We start from the raw sequence: 21,544 nt of genomic DNA, 5'->3' as shown, positions 1-21,544 counted from the left end.
GAAGAATTCAACTGTTTGTACAGAGTCGCTGATTAAATAAATGACCTAAATAAATTCCTGCTCATGACAGCTCCAATGGTTTCAAATGGTTTGAGGTGAAGTGGTTAATGTAACTGTGTTACCAGGCTCCTTAGAGAGAATCAAATTAGGTCAGGGACACACGTTGTGCTGTGATGAGTTCCTATTTTTTATTTATCTCTTCATCTTCACCTCCTCTCTCATCTCCTACCAGCACTAACTCCCACATGATGAACGTTTTTCTACAGACACCAAATGCCCTCCAGTACCTTGCCCCAGTCACGGTTCTGAATTGCTACAGAGGGTGACACAGGTGAGTTCTGATCCTGTCCTTACCTGGCTCCCACATCCCTTGTACCTTCACCAGGGCTCAGAGGATAACCAGGAGATCTTTGTTTTGCACCATCATCTTTTTACTTATTTAATCACTCCACCGTATCAGCTCCTTAGAATTTTGCAAATCTTAAAAAAGCTGCTGTTTGATTACCAGCCTTCTTAGCAGTTGAAATACTTCCCAATTTGACTTTTAAAATTCTCATCTTTGGATCCTATTCCTGTATCCTCCTAATATCTCTGTTCTCCTCCAGTTCTCACCTCTTGAGCTTCCCCAATTTTAATCGCTTCACCATTGAGAGCCGTACCTTCTAGGGTCCTAAGCCCTAGAGTTCCCTCCCTAGACCTCCCTCTCTTTCTTTAGGGTGCTTCTTAAAATACCACAAGTGCTGAGGCATATGAAAGATGCCACAATCAGTGGAACCATCATTGGACAGGCCTCTGACACTTCAGCAGGTGAACTAGGAGTCGACTGAAAAGGCCTATTATTTACTCAGTAAATCTAAAATAAAACCTTGAAACCAGGATAGAATCACTCATTGGAATTCTCTTCCACTTACCCGCACACCAAGGCCCTCTTGAGAGGCAGTCTGCAATACATAAAGGGTACCTTTCCTGTATGAGTGATTAGCTTATGTTCTCCTGTTCGCTTAAGGGAGTTGAGTAGGATCAAAGTCTTTTCAGGAAAGGTGCCTTTGCTGAAGATGACTATCTTAATTAACAGGAGAACAGACACTACAATTTTCCTTGGGCCTCAGAGAAATAGGATTCACATTAGCGCCTGATAATTATTATCTTCTTCCTTAAGCCTAGTGTGACAAAAACTCAATGCGTCAGGTAAAAGCAATTAGCTCCCCTACCCTTGCACTTGCAGATAAGACAGCCATAAATGTCTTGTTCGAATCCCATTGGACAATACTTGTCACATGGACGCTCTGGGCACTTCTTGCAGCGACAGATATCACAGCTATGTTTGTTCTTCCTGTTTTTAAAAGAAAAGGTATTGAAGAAAGTAATTCCCAAACAAGCAAAAGCTGCCCATTACAATTTAAGTAATACAAACATCTTTCAAACCAGTCTGAGCAACTTGCATTTAGAACTTAATTTCAAACTTCTACCCGTAGAAACTCAGCTACAAAGCAGTTTGGGTTTCACGCTGCTGTTGCCTGGATACCGCCAAGTGAAAGATGAAGGGTGGTTTGGGGGGGGGGCGGGCTGCTGATGGGAAGGTGGTGGCTCCATTCTGTCTGGAGTCTTGGGACACAATGAGGCAGCACAAGGTTTCATGGTCATGTGGAGGGCTTGTTCATTCTCAGTTGCAAAACTCAACGGGACAGTGGTGAATGAAGGCTAAGAGCAAAGAGAACGAGGAAACACAGAATATTAAATCACAGGAGGCCATTCGGCCTATCTTGTCTACACTGGCTCTTTGAAAGAGCTATTCAATTCATTCCGCTCTTCTGCCCTTTCCTAACGGCCTGCAAATATTTCCTTTTGAACATTTATCCAATTCCCTTTCAGAAGTTACTATTGAATCTGCTTCTACCACGCTTTCATGGAGTGTATTCCAGTGCAACAACTCATTGTATAGTAAAAATCTCCTCATCTCCCTTCTGGCTCTTTTTTTGAACCTGTGTCCTCCGGCTACCCACCTGTCCGCCAGTGCAAACTTTAGAAACAGTGGAATGTGCATGTGCATGAAGGAGTGCTCTCATCTCCCTGAGGCTAAGTGCTGCCTCAGGGAGGTCGGCGCCAAATCTAAAAATGGTAAAGGGGCAAAAATAAAATTTCCCTGACATGTCCCCCCATGTGACACTGTCACTTGAGTTGGGACGTGTCCATCACTTTTAATCAAACCGTTATTAAATTTTTAAAAAGCCTCATGAAACCTCATCCCGCCCGTGGATGAGGTTTCAGGCTTTTTCTGAAGCCCGCCAGGCTCCCGGCCTGCCCACTGACCTTAAGGTTGGACGGGCAGGTCCATTAATTACTTTTTAAATGGCCTCAATAGGCCGTTGACAGGTCGGCGAGTGCACAGCTGATTCGGCTGTGACCCCGCCGACCTGAAAACTGAAATGACGCGGGGTGAGGTCGGGAGTTCTGCCAGGCGTCATTCCGCATCGGCAAGTGGCCCCACCCCCGCCCCCCGCTCGCTGACCTCAATATCTTGGCCATAGAGATACTTCAGTGGTTGTGCCTTTTCAGTTGTGTGTGTTACTCCAGCTCACTTGCAGTCAGGCTCAGTAACTTTTTACAGCAGGCTTCCTCATTTTGGTCTGGACTAGGGATGGATAGGTCACCCAGCGTTCTCTCTTTTTTCATTATTTGTCTTAGACCATAAGAAATAGGAGCAGGAGTGGGCCAATCAGCCCCTCAAGCCTGCCCTGCCATTCAGTAAGATCGTGGCTGATCTGCCCCAGACCTCAACTGCTCTTTCGTGCCAGCCCTTCATAACCCTCAACTCCCCGATATTTCAAAAATCTACCTAACTCCTCTTTAAGTACTTTCAGTGATTTAGTCTTGGGATGTGAATATTGCAGGCAAGGCTGGCAGTTATTTGCCCATCCTGAATTTCCCTTGAGAAGGTGGTGGTGAGCCAAATTCTTGAACTGCTACAGTCCATGTGGTGTAGATACACCCACAGTGCTGCTACTGTAGCAGTTTGATAGAACTGTGTGGCTTGATGGGCCATTTCAGAGGGCAGTTAAGAGTCAACCACATTGCTGTGGAACCTGGAGTCATGTGTTGGCCAGACTGGTTAAGGACGGCAGATTAGTAAACCAGATGGTCTTTAATGACAACCCCGTGGTTTCATGATCATTTTTAATGAGACTAGCATTTTATTCCAGATGTATGAATTAACTGAATTTAAGTTTGCACCACACCCCCCCTCCACCCCACTCCCCTACCCCCCACCACACCAAGCTGCCTTGGTGGGATTTGAATTCATGGCTCTGGAGCATTTGTCCAGGCCTCTGGAGTACTAATCCAGTAAGATTACCAGTCTGCTTCTGTCCTCCTAATCAAATTCCAGTGAACCCAGGCAAAAAGAAAAAGTGTGCACGCTGACATTGGAGAAGGGCAGGATTGGGCTTGATTGCAATGGCATCTGCAGATGAGCTGCGTGCCAACATACCATTCTTGAATGCGACTGGCTTGCTGTAAACAGCATGTTTTTTTGGAGAAGGCTGTATAACACCAGTGTCCCCTGTCTCAGGCTTCTACTCGTGCATCTGCGAATCTTAACTTCTCCCTAAATCATCGACATTCACTTCAACGTTGAGATGTTATCAAAACACTGCTTAGGTATGGCTTGAGATCTGAGCACTGATAACAGTGATGTCTGTTAAAATGTTTTGCTTTCTTTTGCAGATCTGATGGAATCCACAATTTAAAAAAAAATCTTTCTGCCTCGTTGGTAGAAGAGAAATGTTCCTGTGATGGTTCAGAGAGTAAATGTACCACATGGTGTGGCACTGATCTTTCCAGACCAGGCAAGTCTCAGGTTTCATCCCTACTGTGTGCTCAGTTGGCTGATTATATCTCGGGCATCAATAACACATAGATATGAGGCTATTACAGGGCAATAATAAAGAATCAGGGGCTTACAGGTCAGTAGCTCTAAGCTTGGAGCATGTTAAAGGCAATAGCTGCTAGACCACAGTGAGAGTGAATCTTGCTGCAGTGAGAAAGTAACAGCAAAATGCCACATATTATAGGTAATTCTGGATCTCCGAAAGCAATGCTTGTAATAACAATAACAGCTATTATTTATACAGCACCTTTAATGTAATGATACAGCCCAGGGCACTTCACAGGAGCATTATAAAACAAAAAATGACATCAAGTCACATTAGGGGGAGGCGGCAGCAGCACTGTGGTGTTATCACTGGACCAGTATTCTAGAGACCCCAGGGTAATGGTCAGGGGATCTGGGTTCAAGTCTCGCCATGGCAGATGGTAAAATTTGAATCCAAATCTGGAATTAGTCTGATGATGACCACAAAATCATTGCTGATTGTTGTAAAAACTCATCTGGTTTACTTTCCCTTTAGGGAAAGAAATCTGCCATCCTTGTCTGGTCTACATATGACTCCAAAACCACAGCAATATGGTTGACTCTTAAAACGCTCTTAACATGGGCAATTAGGGATGCTGGCCCAGCCAGTGATGTCCATATCCCACAAATTTAAAAAAAAGAGATATTAGGTCAGATGTCTAAAAGATTCTAAGGATTATCTTAAAAGAGGGTAGAGAGGTGTAGTGAGGGTATTCCAGAGTTTAGGGCCTGGGCAACTGAAGAGATGGCCACTGATGGTGGAGTGATTTAAAATAAGGGTGCCCAAGAGGCTGGAATGTGGAACTGGAGCTGATGATAGAGATAGAGAGGAACGAGGACATGGAGGGATTTGAAAATAAGGATGTGAATTTTAAAATCAAGGTGTTGCTTGACCAGGAATCAATGCAGGCCAGTGTGCGCAAGGGTTTTTGGGGAACAGGGCTTGGTGCATCTTAAGACACGGCAGCAAGTTTTTGGATGACCTCAAGTTTACTGAAGGTGGAATGTGAGAGACCAGCCAGGAATGTGAGAGACCAGCCAGGACAGCATTGGAATAGTGAAGTCTAGAAGTAACAAAGGCGTGGATGAGGCTTTCAGTAGCAGCTGAGCTGAGACAGGGGAAGTTGGGCGATGTTGCAGAAGTGGAAAACTGGGTGGAACTTCATGCAGGCAACAGGAGTCCGACCCATTGTCTTGAGAGCTGATGAGGGCTCTGCATCCTCTCTTTGCCAGCAGGGCCTTCATATTAAGCACCAATCAGGCACTTAACTTGGCAGTGGAGGGCCTTCGCAGGATCAAGAACCAATCAGAGGCCGGCAGCTCTCACTGCTCGACAGCTGGTAATGCACCCACCCAAGGTCCAGGACTGCCAAGGGACCCAGGCTACAGGTGTGTGTGATGGCAGGTGGTGGGTCGGGGGTGGGGGGGCACGGTCTTGGGGGAAGGGAAGTTGGCAGCTAGAGCTCAGTTTGTTCTCAGTGGGCTCTCCTCCCTTTCCTGATGTTGGATCCCTCGATCAGGCACTGAGTGCCTTTGAACAAGGACCCCCCCTCCCCCCGGCAAGTCTGCAACCAACCCCTGCAGGGCTTCCCGCTGCTAGACCACAGTGAGAGTGAACACACTGCAGTGAGACAATCCCATAGAAAATTACAGGAACATGCCACATATTATTGTTAATTCTGGATCTCTAATAGGTGTCTGCCAATGGGTGAGTATCAGCAGTGGTGAGATGAAAACCTTAAGTAGGTATTAATTGCCTTCTTAAGGGCTTCAATTGGTGGCGAGGTGGCAAGGTGTCCATGAGTCTTCCCACCACAGACTTATTCAGTGAAAAGGTGGGAAAGCGGCCCCGCCCGATTAAATGCCCCCCTGCCACAAACCTCTCAAGGGCATTAAATTCCACCTGTTAAGTTGGCACACACTATTTTACAATCATTGTGCCATGGAGTGCACAATGTATTTCTCTACTGCTGAGATGGAATTCTGTGTAATTGTCTTTGTGAGGCCACAAAGTCCAATTACTGTAAATACAGTTTGAGATGAATTGCTGAAGCACATTTGTAGTTTGGCAGCTGGAAGCAGCCAGAAAGAAATTACTTTTTTCTAAAGGAGATATATATACCTACAGCGAACCATTGCTTGATCCGTTTAGTTCTGATTTATTGCTGTTTAATGAAAACAAGCCAATTAGGTATGAGCGCGACTTTCTTCTCCAACTGTGATCCAAGGTACAGCACTTACAGGGCTTTACGGATGTAAAACATGCAGAACAGCGTGAGTCTTCCATGTTGGGGAAATGCGAGGAGGGATCCTCAAGATGTGTTAAGTGTGAAGCAAGATTACAAACTGATGGAAGCTTGTTTAAGAGACAGCAAATGGTTCGCAGTTTCACAAACTGGAACAAAAGGTTGTCACTCCTATTTTGTGACCCATCCCAAATTAGGAAAAGATGTAGAAAAATCTAAAGGGTGTAGTGTTTAATATGCAGCCAAGTGGATGCCACCACTTTTACGCCCCCTGCCAGAGTTGAAAGTTACCCCTATTTAGGCACATGCTCTGTAAGGATTGGTAACTACAGCTTTACAACAGTAAGAAAACACTTGCACGTACATGTATCCAAAGGGACAGTACTTGTCGCAAACCACCGGTTTGCATTTCTTTGGTCGTGTGCGGCACTGGCAGATCTCACAGCCGTGTACATCAGTCTGTAAGCCGAAGGGGCAGTCCAAACCACAGCCTGATATGAGGCCTGTACATAGCTCTTCTCCTGGAAAGAAGACAAGGTTACATTAAACTTAAGCATTAACAAAGCTTCATTTACAGCAAGAAGGGAAAAAAAGACATATTTACCCAATGCCTTTCACTTCCTTAGGACTCCTGGGGCAGGGTGTTTAGCCTGGAGGTGGGTGAACACGAATATTTGTGACACCAGCTGGTGTCTTCACACTATCCTGCCCCAGGGCCATTTACCCGGAGGCAGGATGGGGTCCGGGGGGGGGGATATGGGGGGGAGAAGTTCTACCTGCCTGCGAGCAGTGGGTAGCCAATTAAGGGCCCTTAAAGACCTATTATGGCCTACTGTCAGCAGCCCACTCCATCCCGCTGCTTGTTCAGTGTTGGCGAGTCTCCTATTAAGCCCCCAGTTTTGCAAGCCTGCCCAGCATCCTTCATTGGGCATTGGGCAGCGAGCCCACCCCGACAACTAATTGACCAATTCGGGGAAAATCGCTGAGGGTGACTCTTCCCCACAAAGTGCAGGGTTGTGACTTCCATTTGACCCTGATATTGGGGCTCCGACTCAAAGCGCAAAGTCCTGCCCCCAGAGTCAATGGAGTACTTAAGTGAGGTGCAGTTGCTGTTATAATTTAGGGATGGGCTCTGCCTTTTGGTATAATAACTTTAAGGAAATTGGATCTTGAGGGACCCTTAAATCTAAGATTGGTGTCCACCCTTTTTCAAAATAAAGTGTCGTCCTGTCTCTTGGTTTGGATATCCCTCCTGAATCCACTGTCACTTGAGTGGGTAAGCACCTGGCATCTGTTCCAATGCTGTTCCTGTGCCCCTGGACTTAAAAAGGAAAAAAAAATGCAATTCTAGAACATCTTTTTTGTCCCCAAGGCACCCTAAAGTGCTTCACAGCCAATTAATTACTTTCAAAATAAGTCACTCTTCTTTTGTAGGCAAAGCTGGCAGACAATTCTGAATTGCGAAGTCCCACAAATAGCAATCAGATATATTGTGTGCAGTTTTGGTCTCCTTACCTAAAAAAAGGATACACTTATGAGGAGAGATTGGGCCGACTAGGCCTGTATTCACTGGAGTTTAGAAGAATGAGAAGGGATCTCATTGGAACATGTAAAATTCTGACAGGGATGGACAGACTGGATGCAGGGATAATATTTTCTCTGGCTGGGTGGGGGGGGGGGGATGCAAAAGCAAGGGGTCACTGTCTCAGGATTAGGGGTAGACCATTTAGGACTGAGATGAGGAGAAACTTCTTCACTCAGACGGTGGTGAACCTGTGGAATTCTCTACCTCAAAAGGCTGTGGAGATCAAGTCACTGGATATATTTAAGAAGGAAATGGATAAATTTCTGGACTCTGAAGGCTTCAAGGGGTATGGGGAGAGAGCGGGAGTACAGCGTTGAGATAGAGGATCAGCCATGATCATATTGAATGGCAGAGCAGGCTCAAAGGGCCAAATGACCTACTCCTGCTCCTATTTTCTATGTTTCTATGCCCAGATACTCTGTGTTGGTAGTCTTGATTGAGGGAAAATGGTTAGTGAATGCTGGGAGAACTGATTACTCTTTTTCAGTTAGTGGCATGGTATCTTCTAAGCCCATCTGAACAGGCCGGTGGGAACTCAGGTTAATTTCTTAGTTGAATTGCAAAAGAGCAGCTGAAATGACCTTCTCGCTGCCTTATTGAAGGAAAGTCTCTACATAGGGCGGAACCGTCCCAGATTTGCACAACGTGCAGTAGCAGACGGGAAAAAAGTTGTTTTACCAACTGGCCGCAATGTCAGATTTTTGCGCCTATCGTAACATTGTCCAGCGCGTCCCGCCTCACTAATAATTCATTCACGGGAAACATTTGCTGGCAGGTGGTCTCGAATTTGCCCACCACACCACGATCTCAGCACTCCCTCAATCCGGGTGCCATATTTGAAGTGCACCAGTGCGCAGCCTACTTCGTGCCTACAGACCCAGCACTACTCCAGGTGACAGATGGCCCTGAAAGCAAAGAAGATGCCAGACCCCAAATTTAGTGACACCTCACCACCCGCCCCCCTCAACCCCCACTCTTCCCCCCACTGCCCAATATACCTTCCTTTCCCAGTCACACCTAGACCTTCCTCTCCCACCACCCCTGCTACACCTTCCTCTCACACTGACAGCTGAACCTTTCTCTCCCCATCTCTGATCATCTGTAGCAGCCCATGGCCAAGAACGTGATGTTCTGAGGTAGACCCAAAGCATCAGCGGAGACCTCCCACCTTCTATGAGCTGCTTCGTGAAGGAGCCATGTCCATGGGGATCCACCCAGCATACGATGCACATGTTCTTCCAGGGTCTGGTAGCTGTAGGGATCCAGCATCTTCTGCTCCTCGGATGAGCTCAATCTGAGCAAGGCCCTAATGGTAAGTCCCGGCTTCTGCACGTCACACTTGTCCAGACATGTTCTGGGCGGGCGTGTTTTCCCGCTGGCGTGACGGTAAATCTGGCAAGTGGGGACGATTCTGGTTGGGCCTTACTTTGCATCCCACTACTGGGATGCAAATCAGGTTCACGCCCAGCCATGGGCACCAACCGGATTATCCCGCTGTGCTTTCCTGCCATATTGTCCTGTCTCCATCCCTCCCCCCACTCCCCCTCCCCGCGCCCATGATGCCTGACGCCAACGGGCCTGGAAAATTCCGGCCATTGTCTATTAACACCATCCCCAGACAAACCTGCTAATGTCGAAAAACTCATCAGGCAGGATTTTAAGGTCGGCAGGTGGGTGCGGTTGGCCGGTCCCGCGAGCAACGGGGGAATGGGCTACCGCCAGCGATCAGCCCCCAGCCGCACGCTGAAATGCTCAGTGCAGCTGGGGTGGGGGGTCGGGAGGAGGGCGGGTGCTGACCCAAGTGCGGGCGTGGGCGAGAGCGGAATGAAGGCTCCCTGAAGGACAGGGAGCTGCCTCAGGGAGCTGAAGGCTTCAAAGCAATTGAATAAAGACGTTAACGTCCAGAAAAAAATGCATCATGGGTCAGAATCAGTCACCCGAACAATAGACAGGATGGAAATTCCGCCCGTAGGTCTTTTTAAAAATTTAAACCTCATCCCAACACTTGCGCGCGCCCGCTAACCGAAATATTATGCGAGCCCGGGATGACATCAGTCCGGATTCCGCGTCCGGATGCACCCGCACGCCGACCTAAAAATTCTGCCCATCCTGTGGGGGAACAGCAGACCCACCACCACCTTCTCAAGGGCAATTAAGAATGGGCAATAAATGCTGGCCTTGCCAGTGATGGTCACATCCCATGAATGAACAAAACAAACATAAATGAACGCAGAACTGTTTCCTATCCTGGCGGATTATTTTTTTTTTTGCTTTTGTAGCATAATATCACAGGTGCCCTGTGGCTGCAGCATGCATGATATGCAGGATGCACCGCACCAACAATTGTACTTTAAAAAAAAATTCCTTCGTGGAATGTGGGCGTCACTGGCAAGGCCAGCATTTGCTGCCCAACCCTAATTGCCCTACAAACTGAGTGGCTTGCTAGGCCATTTCATAGGGCAGTTAAGAGTCAACCACGCTGCAGTGGACCTGGAGTCCCAAGTAGGTCAGGCCAGATCAGGACAGCAGATCTCCTTCCCTAAATTAATAAACCTGGTGGGTTTTTACTTCAAAGGGTTCATGGTCACCATTGCTGAAATTGTTGATTTTAAATTCCACCGCAGGCCCTGATGGGATATGAACCCATGTCCCCCAGAGAATTCACTTTGGTCTCTGGATCACCGTCAAGAAGAAATAATAATTCTCGTAATGTGACTGGAATTTATTGTAAAATAGAGTTAGAGTGTGTGTGTGTGTGAGATTTAATTGAATTAGAGGCAGCTAGTCTGGGTGCTTTGATCTAAGAAGAGAGGTTAGGTTTGAAATGTTAATTAGATAAACACAGGGAAGTTTAGAAACATAGGTGTCAAGGAAACATTTGCTTTTTGAAATAAACCAGACTGGATTATTTACACAGGAGGGTTGAAATGTGTCACCTAGCCAGCTGAAGTTTAGAAACAGTGGGCGGAATTTCACCCTTGTCGGACGGGCTCGGCAGGGGCAGGCGGGGGTGGTCTTCAAGCTGACGGTTGCCCGTGATCGAGACTGGGAGTCGATTTCACGCTGGCGGACCAATTAAGGCCCAGCCCCCCCCCCCCCCCCACCAGTGGCAGCGCTGCCTGTGTGGACGAGGGGAGGAGTACAGGAGGGGTGATCACGAACTTTGTGCATGCATGCCCGCGCGCGCTTGATAATCTCCCTGAGGCACAGAGCTGCCTCGGGGAGATGAAGCATTTTCAAAAAAATCAATAAAGCAATCAAGAATGTAACAAAACATGTCCCTTCATGTGACTCTGTCACATGAACAGGGACATGTTATTAATTAAATAGTTAATTTTTAATTTTATTTTTATTTGCTTTAGGAAACCTCATCCTGCCCAATGAGGATGAGGGCTCCTGAAAAGTGCAAAGGCCGCTTGGCCTTTTCGTTTGCCTGCCAACCTTAAGTTTGGATGGGCAGCGAAAAATTCTGTTCAATTGATCCTTTAATTGCTGGCGGGTGTGCTGCTGCATGCACCAGCCGAAGGAAATATCGCGCAACTGCACGTTGACATCAGGATGCTCGCCTGACATCAAGGCGCATCGTTTTATGCTCGAGCGGGTCGGGCTCATGCCTTCTTGCCCACCGAGCTAAAAATTTTGCCCAGTGTGTTTATTTTTCCCAAAGATTACTGGTAAAACTTAGTGCTATGAGAGGGTTTTATTATCAGTCCAAAGACATAGTGAAACAATGGGTAATTGCATTCAAAGAGTTAGATATGTATAAAGGAGAGAAGACTGTTTGTAAGGAAGCCATTTTTAAGATCTTACAAGTATGAAAAGCCTTCAGCATCTATGCTCCAAGCTGCCATCTTCAAAGGGCTGAAATTAAGAAAACTAACTTGGAAGTCGACTTGTTCAGGGTATCATGATTCTTGGCCTAGGTCTTTCTGTATCTTACTGTTGCCTTAATGAAAGTGTAACTGGGAGTTAGATTGAGTAGGGGATTTAGAAGTTATCATAGTAGCAATTTGTAGATCTATGTATGCATTTAAAATGATCTTTCCTATTAATAAACGTTTAATGTAGTTTTATGAAAGCCTATAAGACTTGGTGGTCTTATTACTACTGAATTCAAGGCATTATCTCGAAATTTATACAAAGTGAAAATTAGTTGTGACAGTTGTTTCAAGTTTCCCTCTGGGAATTGAACAGCTCAGCATTTACCATTGGCTGTGCCATAACAATCACTAGTCTAGTGACATTACCACAATGCCACTGACTCCCCAGGCCTTCTACCATGGCAAGAGCAGCAACTTAATCGGAACACCATCACCTGTAGGTTCCCATATGAACATACGAATTAGGAGCATGACTAGGCCACTCGGCCCCTGGAGGCTGCTCCGCCATCTGATAAAATCATGGCCGGTCTGAATGTAGCCTCAACCCCACATTCCTGCCTACCCCCAATAACCTTTCACCCCCTTGTTAATCAAAAATATATCTAGCTCTGCCTTAAAGGTATTCAAAGACTCTGCTTTCACTGCCTTTTGAGGAAGAGAGTTCCAAAAACTCACGACCCTCTGAGTGAAAAAAATTTCTCATCTCTGTCTTAAATGAGCGACGCCTTATTTTTAAACAGTGACCCCTAGTTCTAGATCTCCCACAAGAGGACACACCGTCTCCACATCCACCCTGTCAAGACCCTTCAGGATCTTAAAGGTTTCAATCAAGTTGCCTCTTACTCTTCTAAATTCCAGTGGATACAATCCTAACCTGTCTAACTTTTCCTCATAAGACCATCTGCTCATTCCTGGTATTAGTTTAGTGAACCTTCTCTCAACTGCTTCTAACATATTTGCATCTTTTCTTAAATAAGGAGATCAGTACTGTACACAGTACTCCAGTTGTGGTCTCACCAGTGCCCTGCACAACTGAAGCATAACCTTCCTACTTTTGTAATCAATTCCCTTCACAATAAATGACAACATTCTATTAGCTTTCCTAATTTCCTGCTGTACCTGCATACTAGCCTTTTGTGATTCATGGACTAGAACACCCAGATCCCTCTGAATCTCAGAACTCTGCAATCTCTCACCATTTATATAATAAGCTTCTTTTTTATTCTTCCTGCCAAAATGAACAATTTCACATTTTCCTACATTATGCTCCATTTGCCAGACCTTTGCCCATTCACTTAACCTATGTCACAATTTACTTTCCTACCTATCTATGTGTCGTCAGCAAATGTAGCAACTATTCCTTCGGTCCCTTCATCCAAGTCATTTATGTAAATTGTAAAAAGTTGAGGTCCCAGCACTGATCCCTGTGGCACACCACTCATCACATCCTGCCAACCAGAAAAAGACCCACTTATGCCAACTGTCTGCTTCCTATTAGCTAGCCAATATTTGATCCATGCCAATACATTACCCGCCACACCATGAGCTTTTATTTTCTGCAATGATCTTTGATGTGACACTTTATCAAATGCCTTCTGGAAATCTAAGTGCAGTACATCCACTGGTTCCCCTTTATCCACAGCACATGTGATTCCTTCGAAGCACTCCAGTAAATGCAGGCCACACACCCTGGAATTCCCTATCTAACACCATCATGGGAACAGCATTAACAGAAGTACTGCACCGGGTCAAGGAGAACTCTCATCTTCGCCTTCTCAGGACTTGGGATCGGCAACACAATCTGGGAACAGATTTAAAGAAAGCTCATCCTTGCTTTGCCTGGTCCCTTTCACTGAACGATGACATCTTGATTTATCTTCCTTACCCCTTTGAATCTCCATTATATCCTGAGACTGTGGGATGTGGCCCCTTGCCTTCAGCAGTTTACTCACTTTAGAAAAAAAAAACCCTTTAACTGTACAGTCTCAACAGAGAGACAATTATGTTAAACATGCTAAAGGATTTTTTTAAAAAAGAAAACATAACCCACCTTTGATCGCTTAATTGTAGCCCCTGACCCAAATGTTTATAATGACTCAGCTTTTAATGACCTGCCAGCAGGCTAATTAACAAAATGCATGGTGAGAATACACTTTTTCCATAACAATGTGGCAAGTGGAATTTTTATTGGGTCTTTGAAGCCTGCTTGTTGAACAAAAAAATTCTGGCTTTGGGTTATGTACAGCCTGAAAAATACTTAGTATTCCTTGTTCAGAGGGAGAAGAGGCAGGATTAAACACGGCAGGAGAAAGAAAGCCGAAGGTAGGGGAAGGATTTTTAATAGACCTGCTCTTTCCTCTAAAATAATGGAGGAGAAAAGGTAGCAGCTTCTCTTGTACCTGTGGCAGGTTTAAGCCCATTAAATACTATTCACCTTCCACATGCTCGTGGTGCTACACCAGGGTGTGCTGCTGGGGTTCTTGTGCGTTTAAATTGTGGAGGGCCAAGTGTTTCCCTGATGCATTTTCCATACTTCTCTCCCTGTTGTAGTTCTACGTGGGGGTCATAGAGGGCCATCCAGTATCTATACCTGTGATCATCCTTCCAGTGTCAGCAAGCTATTTGACCACGGGGGCAGCATCCTAGTTGAATTCAATTGCCCCCTTACCCAGGAGTTTTCTGGGGCTGTTCTATTTACTTTCAGCAGCAGTTTCTGGTCCAATTTTTCCCTTCCCTAGCACAGAGATGCTAAGATCAATTGCAGCATAATTTGCTATTACTGAGGTCAGCCAAGTTAATGTAAACCAGGGATCAAGCTTGGAGCTTCATGGTTTCAAGTGACCTAATTATTCACTGGATAAATTACTGAGTCATTTCAGAATCCTGAGTGGTTCTTGCTGCTGAAACTGCTCCTTTTAATCGTAAAGGGACAAGTTGAACCCTAATACCAGAAACATTACTTTAGAGCTTCAGTGTTCCTGTTGGCATAGTAACCCTTAAATAAAGTCCTCCTCCCTGACTAGCATTGGAGGCTCGGCCTATCACGAGAGTTCCTCAGGGAGCCTCCACTGTACAGTGCTAAGCCATGACAATGGTGACTCTTCCTCCTTTGGGTATCATGACCTCAGAGGGTGTTGGCGACCATGGGCTTCCATTAGGCTGATCCATGATTATGCTTGGCAAAGTACTGCAGTGGTTTGCCTCTGCCTTCTGAAGGACTGCTGACCAGGGAACGCTCCTGCTCTTACCACCCGACATCAGGCACATTGGAAGGATTTACATGAAAATGTTGATAATTGACCGGTTTGGCCATGTTTTGAACGCACCTTCCATGGCCATCAAATCCTGAAGTGAGTCTTAAACCCGGAGCTTCTAGCCCAGAGGGAGGGACCCTATCACTGCACCACAAGACCCCCCTCAACAGTGACTACGCTTTTAAAAAAAACCTAATTGGCTGCGAGGTGCTTTTCAACATCTTGAGGTTGTGAAAGGAGCAATATAAAGGCACGACTTTTATGATTTCAAAATCGGCCTGAGAGTCTTGCAAAAGCCGCCTAGTATCAGAGGACACACAAGAGGCCTGGAATGCAAATGCAGCTGCTCAGTGGCACCCAGGAATGTCTCCCGGTAGTGGTGTCACCGGTGCAGCAAGGCTAAGGGATTCTACTTTTATTTTTCACATTTAAAGCATAAATACATGGAATGCAGCACGGAGTAAATAAGATATCACTGCACTCTGCAGTTCCTGTCAATGAGATTACGTGAGAAAACACCAACAGAAAATGGAAGAAAAGAAGAGGCGTTTTCCTGGCACGGGACCACAGCAATAGTGTCACAATGGAGGAGGTTCAATTGAATTGCTTTTTCTAAAGTATCTTTTCCCTCTGTCTGAAGCCGCACTGCAAAAATGTTATAAATTGAATATGTCATGGGCAACAGTGTACTGCGATCAATATTTCTACTTGTGTGGCTGCCTTAACCCACTTGTGAATCATTTGCATCAGCCACACTTCTGGTGATATTTATCATATCACACAGTGGGGAAATCCTATTTATAAACCCTTTTAGTAGATTCAGGTGGCAACGCAGACTGAATCCTTGTTGCTATCTGACACACACACACACACACACACCAGCTGACAGATGTTGAGCAGAATGAGGAAGGCCGTACTCACTGGTTTTGCATTGACATGTGCGGCATCCACTGTGGTCCAGTTTGAAGCCATAGATACAGTCTCTCTCTGTCAGGGTGCAGTTGATTAGCAGCTCGCATATCGGAGGTCCAATGGTGATGTATGTTGGCTCTGCAGCAGTGGAGGAATGCCAGAGAGAGGGAGAGAGAGAGAGAGGGGGGGAAGAGAGGTGTTAGAAAAGTTTGTATACATCACTCTTCCTTTTTTTATAGCCAGCTTGGCATATTTGGCAGAGCTCACACTCAGGGATCAGAAAGTCATAGGTTCAAGTAGATAATTTAGGCTCTGCAGCACCGAAGTGACACTAAATTGCCTGAGGCACTGATCTTTGGATGACACTTTAAATGGAAGGTGCTGTTTGCTTGTTCCAATGAAGTTTAAAGATCCTCTACAGTCCTATTTGAAGAGCAGGCTCAACCCTCAGTATCAACAACTACCGCCGAAACCACAGCCACCCATGAGATCAGATGGATGGCTCATTCATCTCTCTGCCTGTTTATGGGCCATATTCGGAGCAGAGTACTTTTACATTTGTTTGCGACGATCACTGCACTTCAAAACTAATTAAATGTATAAAGTACTCTGAGACATTTCAAAGTGATAAAGCAGAATATCAGTGAAATTTTTTAAAAAATTAATTGCACTTGCTTGTGCCTCAGCTAACAGGGCAACATTCCATTAAGGATGCATCATTTGTTGGGAAGTACCTCCTTTCATAGTGCGTCCTAGTTATTTTATTTTTTACATCCAACGCCATTTTCTCAAAACTTTCAATTTACAAGGGCCCTGCATTTCTGCAGCTGACAACTGAGTGTATATGGAGGTCATCAGGGAATCATAGGGCGAAGGATCCTTTTGGATTGTGCTGGCTTCCTATTTTGGCTATTGTTATGATCTTTCCGTCTTTCTTTTTCTTGCTCCTGATGAATGAGGATAAGTATTCACATACAGGCCTTTAGCGAGCACTCCAGGGTTCAATTAGAAACTGAAGACTGTGTTGTGTGCATTGAACCATACAGACGAGGGGAAGTCCCGTGCTCATCCCTGGTCTGTGATGAGATAGCTGATCTCAATCAAGCAAAGCTGGTGTGCTATAGTTGGACTCAGGGTGAGGATGAGCAATAAATGTCAACCAGTGCTTCTCAGCCTGACTGTTACCATATGACACCTGATGCAATTGTGCGTGCGCATTTTACCCTTGTGCAGATTGATTGGTGAACATGGATGGGTTCATTTTTAATGTTCCTATCGTCAAACAGCTTACTGCTACTCACTTTGTAAGCTCACAAATGAAGAAAGTCAAGACCAGAGGTTAACAAAATCAATACAATGAAAAAAATACATTGCTTCACCACTTATTCTACTGTTGTTTGTGGGATGTTGCCACACAGAATGGCCACATTTGCCTGCATAGCAACAGTTTCTGCACTTCATAGGGAATTCATTGCGTGAAGGGCTTTGAGCCATTTTCACGTGATATGGAGCTTTATAAATATAAGCGACATTAATAATAATCATATGGCCAAGGGTGCAGATGTGCTGTGCATCTACAAACAATTGGCTGAACTAAACTTAAGTGGATTGAAAGGAGCTACCAGTATATATAGTGAAGGAGACATAGTTTGCTATAACCAGTTATGGCATTAACACAAAAGAAATAGAGCAACAGAAGATGTTTTTACACAGCAATGGTTAATTAGATGGAGTTAAGATACAGATCAGCCATAATCTAACTGAACGGTGGAAAGGCTCAAGGGGCTGAATGGCCTTCTCTTGTTCCCTTAGTGTATAGTGCCTATGTTGCTTTCACCTTATGAAGGTGTTAGCATTGCTCAATTGGTGGCACTCTAGCCTCAGAGTTCACACTCTAGTCTAGGACTTGATCAAAAAAGTCTAGTCTGGCACTCTAGTGCAGTACTGAGGAAGTGTGGCACTGCTGGAGGTGTTGTCTTTCAGATGAGATGTTGAACTGAGGCCCTTTCTGGTTCACGCAAAAGATTCCATTACACTATTTCAAAGGAAAGCAGTGGGGTTATCTCTGATGTCCTAGTAAATATTTATCCCTTAACCAACATTGCAAAAAAGCCAGATTATCTGGTCATTATCACGTTGCTGCTTGTGGGAGCTTGCTGTGCACAGACTGGCTGCGACATATCCTACATTACACCAGTGTCTGTGCTTCAAAGCACCTCATCAGCTTAAAGTGCTTTGGGTCGTACGGATGTTGTGAAAGATGATATATAAATGCAAGTCTTTCTTTCTGAACTGTGTATTCCTTCTACAAACAGCAGTCCTCCCTGAAAGATGAGAACCAAAATCCTCTCCTAACGGGAAATGTCTTCGTCTGTTTCGCTAAATTCCCAGCCTGGACTGGACAGAGAGTTTGGTATTAAAGTATTGCGCACTATCCCATAAGGAGGTCTTGTGATGCAGTGGGTAGCACCCGGTCTTTGAGTGGGAAGCTCAGGGTTCAAGGCACACTCCAGGACTTGAAGGCCACGGGAAGTGCATTCATAATGTGGCCAAGCCGGTTGGGTATCACCTTGCCAATCCTTCCAACAGACACCAATGACAGAGAGTAAGAGCGGGACAGAATCCTGGTCAGCCATGTGATGGAAAGAATGTTGGAGCCTCTACTGTCACACAACCCATAGCCTCAGACTACAACATGCATGTAAAAAGTGCATGTTGTCACAGCAATTTGGCCTCCCTGGGAGTGAACTGTAACACACCACCACATTACCCCATGTTAAAGGTGGCACTGCAGCAGTGTAAAAGCTTACTCAGAACATTCATATAGTACCAGATGTCTGCTCAAAAAAATAAAGGAAAGGTTTGGGGGGGGGGTAGGGGAATCACAAATAGCTGAGGCATTGTGAGACTTTTGGAGTTGTGTCAAACCCTGTGAGAGTGATACGAATTCAAGTCAAATCTGATTTAAAAATTAACAGGACTTTATTCCACTTAGCCAAACAAATTGATTGAATTGTCCTGATCCTTTCTTTTTTATTACTGTACTGTAAGTAAACCTGCCAAAACCTCAGTGCAGGGAGCATATTTCACATTTCAAGCTGTACTCAATGGCTATTTACCATGGAAGGAATGTCTCCTGGACTGAAACTCATGGAGGCCAGAGTGTCAAAGATCACAGGCACAGCCCATTTATCACTAGCTGGCTATGGGTGGCAGGAGCACTACAGTTTCAGCATAAAATTAACAAAGGATTTTGAAAAACAAAGAAAATGATGGTGCACCTGGTTACAATCAAAAAATGCCATTTAATTAATCTCCAGCAGGCCAATAATGGAATTTTGAATGCCATTTTTTTATTCAGAGCTAAGGCTTCCATCGTGGCTTAACTTTGTAAGCAATTGGCTTCAGTCAACATCCAGCAGACTAACCAGTGGAAGAGCATGAAATTGGGTCAAGCTAGGAATCCCAAATCTGGATTGGTTTTAACCAGATCCACCCTAAGGGTAAATTCCATAGTCGTACAGAATTGGACACTTGTCAGGTTGATGTAGGTAAGGTCTAATGTCGTACAAACTTCTGTCTGCGAATTCAGTAGGAGAACTTCATTGTTTGTAACACTGTTCAGCAGAAAGTCATCAGACCAAATGGGATGGCTCTAATCAATCCGCCTATATAGAATTTTATATGGGGGGGGCGGGGCAGGGGGGCAGCCGAGATTAAGAAACAACTTTCAGGACAGCAAGATGCTCAGAAGCACCTCATTGCCAATGAACTACTGCCACTGATGTAATTTAGGGAAAAGCAACTGGCAATTTGTGCACAGCAAGATCCCGCAAATAGCAGTGGAATAACCGACCAGATAATCTGTTTCAGTGATGTCTGTTGAGGGATGAATTGTGATCAGGGTACTGGGAGAACTGTCTTGCTCATCTTCAAAAAGCGCCATGGAATCTCTTCCATCTGCCCAAGAGGCCAAATGGAACCTCAGTTTAATATCTCAAACCAAAGACTGGATCCTGCTCCAGCGGGTAAAAAAATTCTGAAGCAGGATCATGGACTTGAAATGTTGGCTCCACTTCTCTCTCCACAGCGGCTGCCTGATCTGCAGAGCATTTTCTGTTTTCATTTCAGATTTCATAACATCTGTAGTACTTTGCTTTTGTATTTGGGCAGGGCAGAATTGTTGATGCAGCAAATGGTGTACGACATGTGCAGAGAATGAGCTGGTTGGACAGAACAGACCTTACTCATTTCATGGCTTCTGATGCTTCAATTTCTTAAAAACGATAGGTTAATTAGGGCTGTGCTTACACTCCACCAGTACAAGAATGAAACAGATACCAGGCAATTAAGTTAGTTGATCAGTCAGACACTATGGGGAAGGGGCTATTCAATAGTCTTTTCTATATATCATACAGTCTATTCTAAGTCTCCAAATAGGTGGCATTGTTTGACACTTAGCTTTAAGATCTCCTAACTCTGGGCCGATTTTAACTCACTCAAAACACATTCACTTACACAGAGTTAATATCAGGCCCATGCCTGGCTCCGTGACAGGCAGGGGGCCAGCTGATTCTGTTGGCAACTGGCTTTTGGGGACTGTGGATGGGACTTTTAGAATTATTGTTACAGGGGGCGCAAGATGTGTCAATTAAGAATGGCCTTGAGGAGCCTATGTTATCTAAAATGGTCAACTTTGAAAATGCATTCGCTTAGTTACAGGCTCCACTCCACCAAAGCAAAAACATCAGCTGGACATGTGGCCTATTTATGAGTTGATAAGCAGTTTCCTCCAGGGCTGAAGGCTTAACTTTGGGCTGTGGCCAATAACCATGTTACTAATAATTGTATTTTCTGGGGGAAGAATTTTAGAGCACCTACACACACATATCAATTGGATAGTAAGTTAAAAGGCAATACAAATTTACATGTCAGCTTAAGAACAACATTGATAAAGACCCGAAAATTGAGAATTACTAAGCCTCTTGGCCGTTGAATAGTCTGGAGTTTGTTGAGAAAAAGGGAGGGTTGTAAAGTATAAATAAAACTTCAGGCAGGAGAGTGGAAAAAAAGAAATGCCATTTGAAACTCTCTTGCACAACTTTCCATTTTATCCCGAGAAAGCATTCCATCAGCTTTTCTGCCTCTCATGTGTAACATTCTTCCCATTTTTTCAGATATCTGAGCACTCACCGCACCACTCTAATCAGGCTGCAGTATCCCAGGTATCTAAAATTCCTTGGCAGGAGAGCCTCTCATTGTGCAAAGCCTCTCTTGGCCTTGATTGTTTTCAGTCAGAGGATGATTCCAGTTCAAGGTCAAAGGCAGTCTAGGCTGCTCACAGTTGCCATGGAAACTAAAAGCAGGTGTTGAGTTTGAAGCTCAACTGGGGGTGGGAGGGTCAGCGTTGAGACTGGAGAAGCAGCTTCCCAACTGTGTCTGTGCCCCCCACCCCCCCTCACCCACCTCCATGCCCCCTCACCCGCATACACAGACACACACCCAGCCTATCTGCAAAAGGCATTGTTCTGAAATGTCAAAATAACCTAGGGCCGGAGCTTCAACTTCACAGCGTTGGATAATCCTCTGCAGCCCCACAGTAGCATTTCTGCACCAGCTGCTAAATGTGACGGGGACGCAGCAGAGTTCAGCTTATTCCAGCTATTAATCATCTGGCACAGCCAATCTCTCGTAGCCGGAGGTGAAGTTAGGCATGTTTTTTATCACTTAACTTTGAAAATGAGAAGCAACACGAG

General features: G+C 45.1%; 1 protein-coding gene across 3 annotated transcripts in view; it reads right to left on the bottom strand.

Annotated features, from left to right (window-relative positions):
* crim1 (cysteine rich transmembrane BMP regulator 1 (chordin-like)) overlaps window positions 1-21,544 on the bottom strand; it is a 212,504-nt gene that overhangs the window by 28,006 nt on the left and 162,954 nt on the right. For all 3 annotated transcript variants that reach the window (XM_041215149.1, XM_041215158.1, XM_041215167.1), the window contains 3 exons: window positions 15,798-15,926; window positions 6,521-6,677; window positions 1,212-1,333 (listed from right to left, as the gene is read on the bottom strand). In XM_041215149.1, coding sequence (XP_041071083.1) covers window positions 1,212-1,333; window positions 6,521-6,677; window positions 15,798-15,926 — 408 coding nt within the window. The remainder of the gene's footprint in view (window positions 1-1,211; window positions 1,334-6,520; window positions 6,678-15,797; window positions 15,927-21,544) is intronic.

This window comes from Carcharodon carcharias, chromosome 2 (genome assembly GCF_017639515.1).
Source record: "Carcharodon carcharias isolate sCarCar2 chromosome 2, sCarCar2.pri, whole genome shotgun sequence".
NCBI lineage: Eukaryota > Metazoa > Chordata > Chondrichthyes > Lamniformes > Lamnidae > Carcharodon > Carcharodon carcharias.
The sequence above is the reverse complement of the archived record's forward strand: the minus strand, read 5'-3'. Positions and strand labels throughout refer to the sequence as shown.